This window comes from Dermacentor albipictus, chromosome 1 (genome assembly GCF_038994185.2).
Source record: "Dermacentor albipictus isolate Rhodes 1998 colony chromosome 1, USDA_Dalb.pri_finalv2, whole genome shotgun sequence".
In the NCBI taxonomy this organism is placed as follows: domain Eukaryota; kingdom Metazoa; phylum Arthropoda; class Arachnida; order Ixodida; family Ixodidae; genus Dermacentor; species Dermacentor albipictus.
Genome location: NC_091821.1, coordinates 217,347,373 through 217,362,528, shown reverse-complemented (window position 1 = coordinate 217,362,528; position 15,156 = coordinate 217,347,373). Strand labels below are relative to the sequence as shown.

Below are 15,156 nucleotides of genomic sequence, written 5' to 3'. Positions count from 1 at the left end.
AAGTGTAAATTGAGGCTGGTTAGATGTATCTATGTCATGGTACTTAAGCGAATGGCCACTACGACCAAGTGGAACATTCTAGCTTGTAATAGCATATGAAAAAAAAGAAATCTTTAATTTAATTACATACCTTATTTTATTGTAAAAGTTACAACAGTCATGGCTAAAAGGGACGTGCATGCCTTCTAATAATTAAAATATAATAATTTTCACAGATAAATTAATTAATTTAGTTCCCAGACTCATGTGTGAGCATTTAAAATGACAGTGGCTTTGCCTTGCTTTAATGAATCACATTGTGTGAGGCATGAAAAAGTGGTGATAAGGTTGATAAAACTGATTAACTCTTACAATGCCACTCCTGATATAGCTCAGAGACTCATTCCTGCACACTCCCTGCTACTCCTGAATATATACGCATTTCATGCCTCTCCCGAAGCAACTCATATAAATAAAGAGTATTGCAGACCCATTGTGCCATCCATGAAGTCAGCTAAATGCATAGAACTTGTAGATTACCATATTTATTGTTATTTACGCCAGTAGCTCATTTTTTTAAACATGAGCTACGAAACTCCTAGGCCGGCTTAGATTTGAGGGTTTCATTTGGAGCTGTCACAACTGGAAAAATTGCATGTTGACTAATGCCAGCTCTAAAATACACTGCACCAGCCATTACTATCTACCACCCCAGCCTCACTGTACTGCAGCTCACTGTGATGGTACGTCATTTTGACTGCATTGAATACGTAAAGTGTGGGCACAGTCACTGTTTCTTTCTTTTTTTTTTATGTTCGGTTTCGCCGAGACGTTGACACAATAGCACTGAGCATGCGGTGGCAGTACATCGCGAGCTGGGGCAAGTATGTGGTTGGCGCTGGACATTGGTAATAAATGTCATTTGCTCTTTGTGGCTTTGTCATTTACTATTGTCTTGGCTGGCTTGTATTCAAGGATATCCTGACCTTCCAAATTTTATGGGTTGGCTTAGAATCGAGGCCAACCTGTGTTAGAGTAAGTATGATAAATTTCTGACACTAGCTGGTGCACATGTCTCGGCAGGGCAGCCATGGTAAGTTAGCATGGCAGGTCGATCCAAGCTTTGATAGATGAGAAAAATTATGTAGTGTTGATAAATTCTGATTCAGACAAAAGTGATTATGAGGAACCAACGTCTGTGCAGCATAAAATGACCACTGAACCAATGCGTGAAAAAAACATAATAATATGGCACAGGTCGAGGAGCACCCCAGAAGAAAATCTGGCTGTTAAAGGGTTAAAATGTTCAAGAAAGAATAACTCGAGTGTGTTTCATGTTATTATATGAGAAAGAAAAAAGAATGGGAACATAGGTGAAGGGGGCTTGACAAGCTCAAGCTTGAACGAAGTCTAAAATATAGATGAACAGTCAAATTTTCCATCTTATCCTGATTTTTCCTGAAAGGTAAACACATCTTGTCCTACCTGGTGAACTCAGTTTTACTTCAAAAGTTTCTGCGCTTCCTGTCTAAAATAACTTTTTATTGAGCTTCAGTGGTCAAAATGAACAGTCAGGTTTGGCATCTTGTCCTGCTCTTTTCTCGGAAGCCAAATGCTTGCTGCAGCTAAATGCTGCAGTACCCATATGTTCACACTCTCAGGAATACACTGAGCAAGTTCTTTAAGGGCAAGCAGTGAACAGGTTCCTTAGATGCAAGGCAGGATCAGAATCCCTCTTTTAATCACTTTCCAAGGTGCACAGTATTACTGCACATATGTTACTTCATTTACACATTGGCTAATCTTGACAGGCTATTCATGTGGTGCATGATGACTATTTTTTCTGAAGCACTGGGGCACCTCTTCTTTGTGCCTATGCTATCTGTAAAACCATTGCATGAAGTGCAAAGAGCATGCATGACATGGTTTGGGGGGAGAGCCTCTCCTACATTTTTGACCTGTCACTGTCTATAATTCCTCACTTATACAGATACTATATTGCCACATTCCTCTCAGCTTCATTTCAGCATAAGCGTTTTGTTAACATTCTATTTTAAATGCGTAAGCATTTCTATGTCGACTCCCTGAGGAAAACCATCACTGACGTGTGACGCTCAGAAGCCGAGTGTCTTACCCAGTGGGCTAAACGCCCACACTTGCAGAAGGCAAATATATCTGAACCATATGAATGTGTTGCACCATGTTGCAACAACACAGACATGTAAGCAGTCAATGAGTTGGTAAGGATGATAAGGAATGATAAAGGGGTTATGTTGGTCTGATTGTGGTTGATAATGGTTTAACACAGATGGATAAGGTGCTGAAGGGCTTATAATGATTGGAGCAATAAGGGTCAGATCATGGTTGATAAGGGCAGGTAAGAGTCGAACTGAGTCCAATAAGGTTGATAACAACCAATACGTGTTGATAAGGGTCGGATTGAGTCAAACAAGGTTGATAATGACCAACAGAGGTTGATAAGGGTTGGTAAGGGTTGCATCAATCCCAATCATGTTGATAACGACCAATAAAGGTTGATAAGGGTCGATAAGGGTTGGATCAATCTCGATCAGGTTGATAACGACCGATAAGGGTTGGTAAGGGTTTATACTGGTCAAACCAAAACATATTACAAGGCCAATAAAGCATACATTTAATGAACTGTCTACTGCTTCGTCAATTGTGGTAAACAACATACATCGTGTCGTATGCATAGAGATAAGCAAGTAGCACAATGCTTGTGCATACTTGGACAACTCCAGTAGAGTTGGTGTGCAATTGTTTTAATGTCATTAAAATGACAATAAATTGTCATTTAATGTTGTGAATTGTTTGATATAGTTACTTGAAAGTTAAAACAAATGTCTGTTCAACCTGTGCATGTATTGCACAAAAATTCTGCATAAAGACAGTACTTTAATATGTGTTCATTTGGTCCCATCTACAACAACAGTGAATTTACTTTTTTACTTATTGTATTCTAGTTCAACTCATTCACATGATTTGCATGCATGTTACTAGAGATGAGCTTAGCTTGTACTTGCTTTGGAAAGCTTTATTTCTCCTTCCAAGCACAAGCAGAGTGCATTTATAAGTCACAGGTGGTTTTTGTTAATACACGACATAGCAGGAAAAGATAAAAAAAAGTGTGGCCAAATTTAATTTTAGTGCTGACAACAGCAAAAAGTGGTGCTCGCTTTATTAACTGCTGTTTCCCATAGCAGAAACTTGGCACAAAAGAAAGAGAAAGACCAGAAAAGTCTGGGACTTGCAGGATAAAGAATAAATCAACTTTGGGTCAGAAAGTCACCCTGAGGGGATAGGACTGCTTTATATAGTCTGATGAACAAGAGCTATCGTACATGCTGTAGTGATGAGTCCAGTGTAGAGTCCATCTCATTGCAACCTTTTTTACCTAGATAGCTAGCTGTTTAGTAAAAAAATATTTATTCTTTTGACTTCAAGGAAATGCACAATAGTGATCGCATGCGACACAGTGAAGCATTTCTCTTGAAAATTTTGTTCACTACCTTGTTCACATAAATGAATGTTATTGAAATCACACTTCCGTTTGATAATGTGTCAAAATTGTCACGTAGTAAGAAGAAAGAGAAACTTTGGAGCACTATTTTTAAAATAGTATGATAGGCAGAAGGTTAGTTTTTCTATGGCGAGGTACAGGGAAGAATGTTGAACATTTAGAAAATCACTGTATGAGCTGTTTGTTCTGTCTCATCAGTGGGAAGTTTAGGCAAGGTGCCTTATCTAATCCCTCTGGCTTATGTTTTTCATTCAGCATATAGCCGTGGACGTTGGAGAGCTGCGTGACTGGCACGCAGGGTGACAATGGCGCACCGAGATAAGTGCACCACTGATCACGAGCAACAGTTTGACAACTCTTCAACGGTCTTGGAGAAGATTGCTGGCCTGTATGCAGAGCGTCTCCTCAGTGATATTACCTTGGAAGTTGGTGGAAAGCAGTATGCTGCACACCGTCTGATCCTGTGTGCTTCCAGCGATGTTTTTCAGGTGAGTTCCAGTCTTTATTACCATTCATGGACAAAGATTTGATTTCAATGTTGTTGTGTTGATATGCTGAGCTGCATATACCATATTCACATAAATAAATAAATAAGTGTATGTATGCATGCATGCATGCGCGTGCACGTGTGTGTGTGTGTGTGTGTGTGCGTGCGTGCGTGAGAGAGAGAGAGCAGGGATGCAAGTGCTGGTGAGGGAACTTGGGGCACAAAAACTGCAGTAGAAGCGACTGGCTTTCTTGACACTCAAATGCATACCATGTTCTCCTGTTCCATCTTTTTCTTCATTTTGTACACACTAAATTGACATTGGCAGTGCACCATTCGACACCATTTGTGCTCCACCTAAACTGTTGTGCCATGCCTTTTGAGCCACTTTGCTGATGATCTGTCCATTGTGTTTTGCAAAGTGCTTCTCCTTTAACTCTCAACACATTAGACAGCCATCAGCTTTGTCACTCGTATATTGTATCTCATGCATTACACACTCCAATAATACATCCAGGGAAACTTTGTTACAGTGAAGTTACTGTGGTTACATCATTATAATCTGGAAAGGGACTTTGACAGCTAAGAAAATAAAATAAACTTAATAGTATGATTGTAGCATGAGTGAATAAATGTATTATGCAACTGCAGCTATCTGCCTAAAATGAGGTGTTTTAGCATAGTGTGATGAATGATCCATTACAGTGAGGCATGGCTGCACTATACACTGATGCCACAGTGCTCGGTGCTCCAAGAACGTCTGCTGATTTAGCATGCATAGTTTTGTAAATGCTTTACTTAACCCTCAGCATAATTTCACACAAAAACATTATGGAGAGAGAGACAGAAGAAAGGGTTTGAAAGGCAGGGATAATTACTATGCCATTGTCCACAGAGTATGGGCACAAAGCAGGGAAGCAGATTGTTTCACAGTGCGCCAATGGCTGGGTAGCTGGTTTATAATTGAATTTGACATGAGAGTGGTCATTGCTTGTCACAAAAGACAATTTAACAATGTTACTGTAGTATCCATTATTTTGTGTGACAACCTACCTTCAGCTGATTTTTCTGCAAACACCAGTTATGGGCTAGGAGATAGGCTGATTGCGCTCAATAATGCAACCACCGTTGGTTGGCAGCCAGTATCCAGAAAACAATGCAGTGGAAGGCATTATGCCACTGTTGTGTTTGTTGCAACTTCCTCTATCAATGTGCCTCTCTGAAAGTGCTGTAAAGAGGCTCTAGTTGACCATAAAGTTCTTGGGTAAGCCTTTTCAATTGAGCATATCAAAAGGTTTGGTTGTACCAAGTGCACTGTTGCCCCCTCTCTCTTATTTGTCTCTCTAGCTTCCTTGCTGAACCACTTCACCTTCCTCTCATTGGCATTTGTATTCGACCTAAGACATGAAGAGGCTGGCCTTTCCGCAATACTTAGTTGTGTGGTGGTTGAACTTTCTGAACTTTGAATCAGGGAAAAAAAAATTAACACTATGCTTGGAGGATGGTTTAAATTTAACATGAGGTCTTCCGTTAGCAGTTAATTTCACGAAAGAATGTACTGTTTTGTATGCATAAATATGGATATTATTATACATACTGTTTGCTCTGTCAGTAGGTAACATATGTATCCCGTAGAATGTTTATATAGCACAAATGGCAAAACAAGAATAATTACGCTTTGGCTGCTACAACTATAAAAGTTCTGAACATAGCCTAATGAAAATTTGCGTGCTAAAGGGAAATTCCATCAGCCATGTATGCTCCAAAAATAATTTTTTATTGTGTTTTTGCCTAGGTGTTCAAAAATAAATTGAAGTGATTTGCTATTGTTAATACTAGTGGGACAAAGTGCTCTGCTTGGGATATAGACTTTTGTGTCTTAAACTACTGTACAATCTACAGGGTTCTACTTGCACTAAATTTTTCATTTTTCTAATTTTGATCAGTGTGACGATGCGCTTCCCAGAAACCCTATTTGTTTTAGAACATATGTACTTAAACTGAATATGGCTATGTATTCATTAAATATAACTTTAATTTTGCAAACTACCAAGGTAAGGTGTTCACTGATATTTATATCTGGTCTGTGGGTTGTGTAGAAGAGGTATAGTGGCTTTACAGATATTGCAAAATACTAAGTGCACATGCTATTAGAGTGAGACTGTCATGAAAACTATGGTAGCATGACGGTGCTGGAGTGAAACTCTCGTATAAACTGCAGTGGCATAGGAGTGGGCTCATCATCATTTACTGTATCAATCAATGTCTTTTCTGATATTCAGCTGGCTCTTGAGCAGTAGTAGCTTCTTTCCCATATGCTAGCTTACAGGTGCATTTTAGTCTAGTCAAGGGCCACAGGTAACTCCTACATCAGCTTCAGTTGCTTGGCCGAGGACCTCTGTGTGTACACCATACTGTCCTTGTACTAGGTGATGCTGATGGACCCCAAGTGGAGCTCCAGCAGGACATCACACATTGAGCTAAAGGAGGAACCCCTTTGCGAAACTGTTTTTGGTGACTTCCTTGGCTATCTGTACACCGGCCGCATGCGTGTTGACCACTTGCGTGTGCTGCCATTGGTGGCCCTAGCCGACAAGTATAATGTCAAGGACCTCATGCGCCTCTGCATCAGCTATATGGCTCACCACATTGTGTCTGCTGCCTACCACAACCAACTGGTGAGAGTTGCATACAGCAGTTGAAAGAATTACTGCATCATTTTTTTGTCTTGTATTGTGCACTTCAATGGCACTAGGCACACTGCAAGTGCAACAGTGCAGCACTTCACTTATTAATTCATGACATTTTATTGAACAAAGTTCCACAATGGGTGTTACTGGTCCTACCTTATTTTTGAATAAAGGTTTTCTATCTAGCAGTAGAAAGCAGTAGCTATCTAGCATCTAGCATCTAGATGCTATCTAGATGCTATCTAGATGTATCTAGCTATCTAGCAGTAGAATAAAGGTTTTCTACAAGCAGTATATATTCTACCTGTGTTATTGCATTTCATGTCTATACACTAAGGTGTGCCTCAAGTATCAATTCTTGGACCTATCTTATCTTTAATTTACATTACTGATCTTCATACCTAATTACCTTACTAACACAGAATCTTGTATATAATTTATATGCAGATGATACCACTATGCTAGCTACTGATTGTTCACTGTCTGTTATAACAGTCAAATTTAAAAGGGGACATAAGTCTTGGAGACAAAAATATCTAAAAGAAATTGTTTTTTCATTTGTTATTCTTATAATGTACATATCATGTTGCACATGCTGGCAAAAAAACTAGCTCAAGACAACATGTTCACTGTAACATTTTGTGCTGTTACTTGCATAATTTGTCAAGAAAGAACTGCTAATTTGTCTTCGTCTGCACCTCTCAGATGCACCGCCAAGCAATAATAGAAGTGAATCTCAAAGGCCATGCTCTACCATATTGCAGACAATGGAAGTGACATAGCCACCATGTTTTAGACATTATTTAGATGTATAGAGCCTCTTACTGTTACTTCTCCGATGTGTCGAGAACAAAACTGCGAATTTACATTTGTCTGCACTCATCGCAGTTTGTAATATCTGAAACGTGCCTGTACTGTCATTTATGCTGTCTGCAAAGGGGCAGCAAATGGCCTTTGAGATTTGCTTCGAATTATTGCTGCGGGATTCATCCGAAAGGTGCAGAAGAACACAAATTCGCAATTCTTTTTTGACAAACTAGGCAAGCAACGACACGAAGTCTTACGTTGAGCGAACCCGGTCGAAAAATATGATCCTTCTGCAAAAGTGGAGCAAGAATGAAGCGGTGGTAAGCACCAAATCTTTTTTCTGCAGTATAAGAGAAAAATGCATGTCCCTTGCCGACGGTACTCCCAGTAACAACATAATGACGTGTTGACTTACATCATTTTTCTAGCTTTGACGTGCGATGAGCGAATATTTGTACATATGAGAAAAATTCAGACTGCTTACACAGCACCTGCTCACCTAAAACAGCAAGAAAACACCTGACGTTGCTAGTGCCCATCATTACATCCATGCAAACACATCGTGGTAGCAGATGATTGCGGAGCGGGTGTGCTTTCATCTGCACTCTGCAGCAGGCTGCCGTTAATGGCGCACATGACCTTCTGAAGAGGTTCATTATAGCATGGCAATAAGCTGACTTGAACTTGTGTTTGTAAAGTGGGATACAAAATTACTCATTTGTGCATGACATAGTGACTTGTATACTTTGAGCAGTACTGTGTGTGAGCATGCTACTGATTTTTTTTTTAAAGGTAGGTCATTTCTTTGTTGTCAGTACCTGGCATATCATCTTTAACTTCAGAGTTTGGTGGCTCACAGGGTGATTCCACTAAACTGCTTTCATTCTTACACTTACTGCAACCATATTTACAACTTTGGGTCATGAGGACTTATGCTGGCAGTTGATAATTATCTTTCTTCTTTGTTTCTTAGGTCTCCTGGTACCGGTACACACTAAACTGCGGCTCTACTGCAGTGCACAAAGCATTTAGCAACTTTATTGCCTGGAATTTTGAGCTTGTAGCCAACACAGAAGACTTTGGAAACATTGAGCTGGATGTCCTGACCTCATTTCTGCGCAGATCAGATTTAGTCATCGCCAGTGAGTTTCAGCTGTTCAAGTAAGTGGTTGTTTTGAAGCTTTGTAAGATACATATAATGTTGATAGGCAATACATTTAAATCTTCCTAGGTGACCTAGATAAGTAATGTACAAATCTGGTGCATGCTACACGGATGTGGCCAACAGGAAGTTGTCGGTGTCTTGTACATGGTTGGAAAATGTTGGCTTGTTCATTTAACATAATCCAGATGAATGTGCTTGATGTATAGGTGCAGGTGGGTTGGACGGTTTCAATATTGAAAAGAAAAGACTTGTGGCCCTTGTCATACTTTCTAAAGTAATTAAAACACAAGAAACAATTTAGACAGTGTACAAAACACTTTAAAGTTGGCAACCTGAACTGCTCTGACCTTGGTAATTATAGTACCACTACTGCTAATGATAAGTTTTGTGTGTTCAGGTCATGACTAGTGTCCTTTGCTTGGTAGAAAGCAACATTGCTCCTCAGGCCATTTCAAGTCGTTTAGTTCATTTAGTGCAATCCCCAGTGGACTTTCTTTTTTCCATTTTAAACAGTAGGCAGGGTGAGTTGTAAATCGCAATAGTTGGAATAGGCAGTGTTGCATCTCATGATTTCATAGTTGAAATATCCTTACACACTAAAGCAAAAGCTACTGAGAAAGTGTATTCGCTTTAGTGTCAACATTCATGTGTTTAGTGAGCCAGAGTGAAAATTTAACAAGGAATGTGGAACCAGTTTTGATGACGGCTAATGGGACCTACATGTGACAGTTTTATTGTCTACTTGCACAGATGAATTTATGGCTTGACTATACTGTACAAGTGTGGCCTCCAAAGCATATCTTAATAGTTGATCATTTTAGTTAATGAATTTAATTCATGTCAGCACATTGTTCTGAATCACCTCCAGGGATAAAACTCATTTTCAAATTTAAGACTAGTCTCTTCCCAGGATTACTTTGATTTTGTATTCCTGTGGGCACAAAAATGACAGATCACACTTACACTATATTTGCAAAATCAAATATGTGTACAAAAATTTGCAGGAATAAGAAGGTTAGGGAACTTCTATGTGTTGCTTTAATTATCCCAAAACTTTGGTTCCCATATGTTACAGTCTATATTAAGAGCATTTATTTATCTATACCAAGGTTCTGTATTCCTAGGAAGCGCTACTCTATTGCACTTACCACTTACCACCTTAGTACTCTTTAACCCTTTGAGGGTCGACTTTTTTCGCCACATGCGACCACTCAGGGTCGATTTTTTTTATTGCACATTTAAATTCTTCAGAGGGAACTATTTCGAAAAAAAATTAGTGTAATTTTTCTAGGCTGACCGTAAAGTGAGAAAAAAATGTTTGGCGTTGGCATATATGGACTGTTTATTCACGAAAAACAATAAAAAATAGCAAATAAAGTTATAAGATTTTAAAAAAATTGGCGCATTGTTATACACAATGTGCACACGAGAAAAATACACAAGAAGAATGCGCACACGAAAATTTTTTGCAAGTCTCAAATGTTCCTTTTGCACTGATACTTCTTCAGCGTGTGGTAGTTCTTGAAGCATGGCTCCACGCAGAGCGGTTTGTTGCACTCAGCGCGCATGTACCTTGTGTCCTCGCGATATTTTTGCTGCCGAGTGGTGTTGGCGCAGACATGGCACCTCCTCTGGGTACTGCTTCCCTGAGTAGACGTGGGAGGCAACTTAGGAATAAAGGGCCAGAAAAGGAAACGCATGCACGGCGGCATCCTTCGTATGCAGACCCTTGTGAGCTACAACCGAGCGGGTAACAGGCGGTCACCCTTTGAGTGACCAGAACGAGATAGCCATCAGTTTTGCGAGCAAAAGAAGCCGAAACCGCGTGCGGAACAAAACCGAAACTAACCGCCGCGCGCCCGCGAGCGCGCCAATGTGCGAGCGGTAGCAGACGCGCCGGAGCAAGAAAAAACTATAGAACGAAAACTGAAAGAGAGAGATGCGAGAAAAAAATTTCATGTATTCCAACATAGTAGCACCACATGCCAGGCAAGAAAAAGTTAGGAAATTAGCGCGCGTTTTAAACGTACAGACGGCGCCGTAAATATACGGCATCGACCATTTTCGGACCTGTTCGCGGCGCCGTATATTTACGGCCTCGACCCTCAATGGGTTAATCTGTCTTGACAGTGATGTGCGAGCAATCTGCTTATAATATTGTTTTCTGTGCCATTAAAAAAGTATGTGTTGTTTTCACTGTCTCCTGCAACAAAAGCTTCTTTCTGCACATGCATTTCCAAACATGCATAAGCAGCCAGAACAGTCAAAGCTATATACATGAAGGTCTGCCCACTTATTTACGCTCAGCTTACATTAGCTTATCGCTCGCCAAGTTAGTCATACTTATGAAGAAAAAGGTTAGAAGCAATTAAAAGTTCGTTGAAAGTGCCTTGGTGTTTTGCCCGTCAACGAAACTACTGTTGGCTGAGGAGATTCAGTTATGCTTCGCGTGCTCTGAACAGAATTTGTAGTGAAACACCTTTTTAATTTCTGCACTTCTTACAACATAGTCACTAAATTGTGTTTACACAACCAAGGAGGCATTCTTGGTTTATCATGATTGAATGTGGCTGTCCACTGCGATTAAGCATCCATACGACCCTGACAAGTTAATTCTTCCTTTTAATAACGTGCCTTACCAGAGGCAAAATCTATAAGAAGCATGGCAAGGCAGCAACATTTAAAGAGATAGAAAAGACACTCAGGCATTCCTAGTTAACTCGGGCTTGTAACTGCTCTTGACACATTTATATCAGAGTTAAACATCTTTTTTTCAAAGCTGACCAGCTAAACTTTAAACTTACCAATTCATCTATGATGCACAACTACAGTATAATGCCATTGATTCGTCTCTGATCAATTTGATTTTTTTTGTCAAAATCGATCCTGGCTGAAGGACCCGGCCAGCGCCCATGCATTTCTATGGGCCCAAGCTTTCACTATTTAAATCCTGAAAATGGCCTTCCCTGGGTAATTCGAACTTGACCAGTCAGCACGCACGTGCCTGACCGTTATGGTGACCGCAATAGCAACCCCTTTAGTGGCAGCGTCTGTCTCAGCGGAGCTTAGGAGACAGTGAATGCGTTGGACACATGTCATCTCCCATAGAAAACACCTATTTACGGCCTGCCCTAGGAAGTTCGATGTTTACCCAATTCTAATGCATCTTTTTTTTAAAAGAAAATTATCTGAAAATTGCCTGCGTGGTGCAGACACATTTCCCGCTTTGCAGCAGTCGAATGTTCTACCGCATAACAAGAGTGTACGGCAGCGAAGCTGACTTTAAAAACCGTGTGGCAAAGCTGACTATAGAAAGCCGGTGGCTATTGAACAACACATATTAGACCCTTGCCCATTTTTCTTGCTATAAAAATCCGGCGCATGTTAGATATATACTTCTTTAGGAGCTTTAATGTCATTTCTGCGTTACTTTTCTACTTCGAACACATATAAAACAGGTGCACGTTTGATTCGGGGGCATGTTAGAATCGGGGAAAATACTGCTGAATAGCGTTTTTTCTCCATCTCGCTTAATTCGACCCACCAGATTATAATATCGATTTTGTTAGATCCGTCAGGGCCGAATTAATGGAAGTCGACTGTATTTACATGCTAAAAGGCACTTTCCACACTGCAGGTAAACTCGTGTTCCCCTGCTTGGTGCTGCAGGGTAGGCGGAAATAGCATAGTGTTGGAGGATACATTTTTGGTGCACAATGCCACACTTTCCTTCATTGTATAATATATATTATCCTATACAGTAAATGGTGCAAGAAGCCCATTTTCTTCTTTTTTCAGCTTCAAGACTCGCCAGAGTAGCTCTTGAGTATAGATTTTTTAGCTTTCGCTAATGGCAGTGGCCAGGTTTGCCCTGTGAATAATTTAATTGTAGTGCAAGTGCATGCATCTTTTGCAGACTTCTTTGCAGCGGTAATTTTGATGTGTTATGTTCTAGAGGACACTGATAAGGAATAACAAAAACTTTGTTGTGCCAGAAATTTTGTTGAATCAGTATTCATTATGCAGAATTCGACTGTACTTCATTCTAGTGGATACACACACAGGCCCCCATGTATGTCTCTCAATGTTGAGGCTTGTCACATGGTTTCGAATTAATTTCACCCTGTGTAGTTGAGGCACCATCTGGTGGCTGGATTGTACATCACAAGAGACCATACTAAAAGGAGTGCACACTTGGTTTCAGATCAACCCATTAATAAGCTTGCTACTTGACTGTTTTCTTTGACTTGTTTATTTTTGCTCTTCTTTTTATGAAGCATCACAGATGCAAGTATAGCATAAGTATGCTTGATATATAAATGGAATGAAACAATTTCATTGAATTTTGGTGTGCTTGACAAATATGTGAAGGTACTAACCAAGTACTGGTGGACTGGCGGATTGCAGCAATTCATGTGAATGCTGATAAAATTATCAGCTATTTCTTCTTTTTTGCATTTTGTGAATAAATTAGTGTCCTGTGTGGACCCTGGTGGAATGGTGCATTAATGATTTGTACAATATATTATACAGCATGTCTACAAAGTTGATATTAAGACATGGAACATATACAGCCAGATTTATTTCGTCTAGGTACTGCAGCTTTTTTGAAGGGACAAGAAATGTGACATTGTTTGGTGATAGACTTCTCATGCTGCAGGCAGTTAGTTGTGGCCGTGGCATTCTGCTGCTGGCCACAATGTATAGTTGACCCCTACGGTGACAGCTCCATTTTGTTTGAGCAGAATGCGTGAATACTTTTGCACGGAGCTTTGTTTGTGACTTAAAGAACCCCAGGTGGTCAAAATTAATCCCAAGCCCACTACTATGGCATCTCTCTTAGCCTCTTTGTTGCTTTGAGGCATTTGAACCTTGCCACTTAATTGTGTAATCATATTATGTGGATTATGGCTCTAACGAACTTATGAAATGCTGCCTCTCACATTGCTTGAAAGTCACTTTAATTCACCTTTGCTTTCCTTGTCTTCTGGTAATGTTGGCTTCTTAGGTAATTTATTCACTTAACAATATCCCTGTTTTCATGATTCTTCTTGTTTACTGTGGACAATGTGTCATGCACAAGATACTGCTCTAGTGCAGCGTGCATTACAATGTCAAAAGGCAAACAACAACACTAAGCAGGATCATGACAAACTTTTTAACAGTGGAAGTTTGAGTAACTTTTCACTCTTATTATGGTGGTTATAACGCACACAATTTTCTGGCAGTTGTACTGTACATTGGAATAACAATCAGTGCACACAAATAACCATGAAGTTAGTGGAACTATAACCTTATGGGGAACAGTTTGCCAGCATGCTTTCCATGTTTTTAGTGCAAAACGAGGTGATATTTTTGAACCCTTGTACCTACCTCAGTTTTGTTTGTTCTGTTTTGCTATAATAACAAGTGCATGTGCACACTCACAGTCTCAATAAATTGCACTTCAGCGCCAGCAATTTATTTGTGTGTGCAAATACTCCTTTATTTTCTACCCCTCTTTCTCCCTCTCCCATGTACTACGCTGCTGCACTTTGTATCACTGTCTTACTCTAACTCACACTCCTGTGAAGCAGTTGCTCAGTGTCTGCATCATACTTTTTGTCTTTGATATATTGTAAGTAAGAACCTCTTAACAATATCCCTTTCTACCAAACAATAAAATTTGTTTAGTAAGTATTGCATCTGCAGTAAGTTTAACGGTGATACATCAGCAGCTTAAATCATGATTTCATTGGTCAATACGAACTATTAAGTAGATGCAGATCACTTTTTATGATCACTCAAAGCTAAGCTTCTTGCGAGTAGATTTATCCAGATAATTATTGCTGTGTTATACATATAGTTACCATTTGTTATGAAGTTAATGATAATCTCTTTGACTAAGTGTTTGGTTATTTAATTGACAGATAGTAAAGAATACTTGTAAACAGAGCTGTAGTGTTTTGACAGACAGTCAGAGCAAGTTATGAAAACCCTCGGAGAACACCACTTGTTCAGGAAATCTGAACAGTGGGACCATGAAACAGTATTTTATGAGAAATCCTAACATTTCATTTTCTGTGCTCCAATTAGCAAATCGTCTCATTTCTGTTCGTGACTATAATATTTGGGAAAAGCATTCAGTCTGAAGTGATTAGCAGGTTGATGATACTGTCTAGAGCAAAATTCTGGAGACCAAAGGAGTGGCGGCCTAACTGCATTGCTGTGCTCTCTGACATTGGTGCTCCTGCGTTCAAGGCTAGTGTACTGGGCAAATACATCCTTTTTTTTTTATCTGGAAGACAGCTCATGTGGAGGTTTCAATGGCATGCAACAAGAATGGAAAGAAAAAGTTGGCGCCGTGCACATATTGCTCGATGGCGTTGAAGAATGTCAGATGTCTTGCATCGCATGCCGGCCTCTTTATGCTTTTTTGCTAGACTCTTCCCTGCATGAACAACAATACTTTTACGTTACCTCAGGTGACCTCACTGCTAAGCCCAGC

General features: G+C 39.9%; 1 protein-coding gene across 4 annotated transcripts in view; it reads left to right on the top strand.

Moving 5' to 3' along the window:
• Tango10 (transport and golgi organization 10) overlaps positions 1-15,156 on the top strand; it is a 28,098-nt gene that overhangs the window by 5,870 nt on the left and 7,072 nt on the right. For all 4 annotated transcript variants that reach the window (XM_070530885.1, XM_070530886.1, XM_070530887.1 and 1 more), the window contains 3 exons: positions 3,776-4,008; positions 6,437-6,685; positions 8,478-8,665. In XM_070530885.1, the coding sequence (XP_070386986.1) occupies positions 3,826-4,008; positions 6,437-6,685; positions 8,478-8,665 (620 nt within the window). In that variant the 5' untranslated portion in view covers positions 3,776-3,825. The remainder of the gene's footprint in view (positions 1-3,775; positions 4,009-6,436; positions 6,686-8,477; positions 8,666-15,156) is intronic.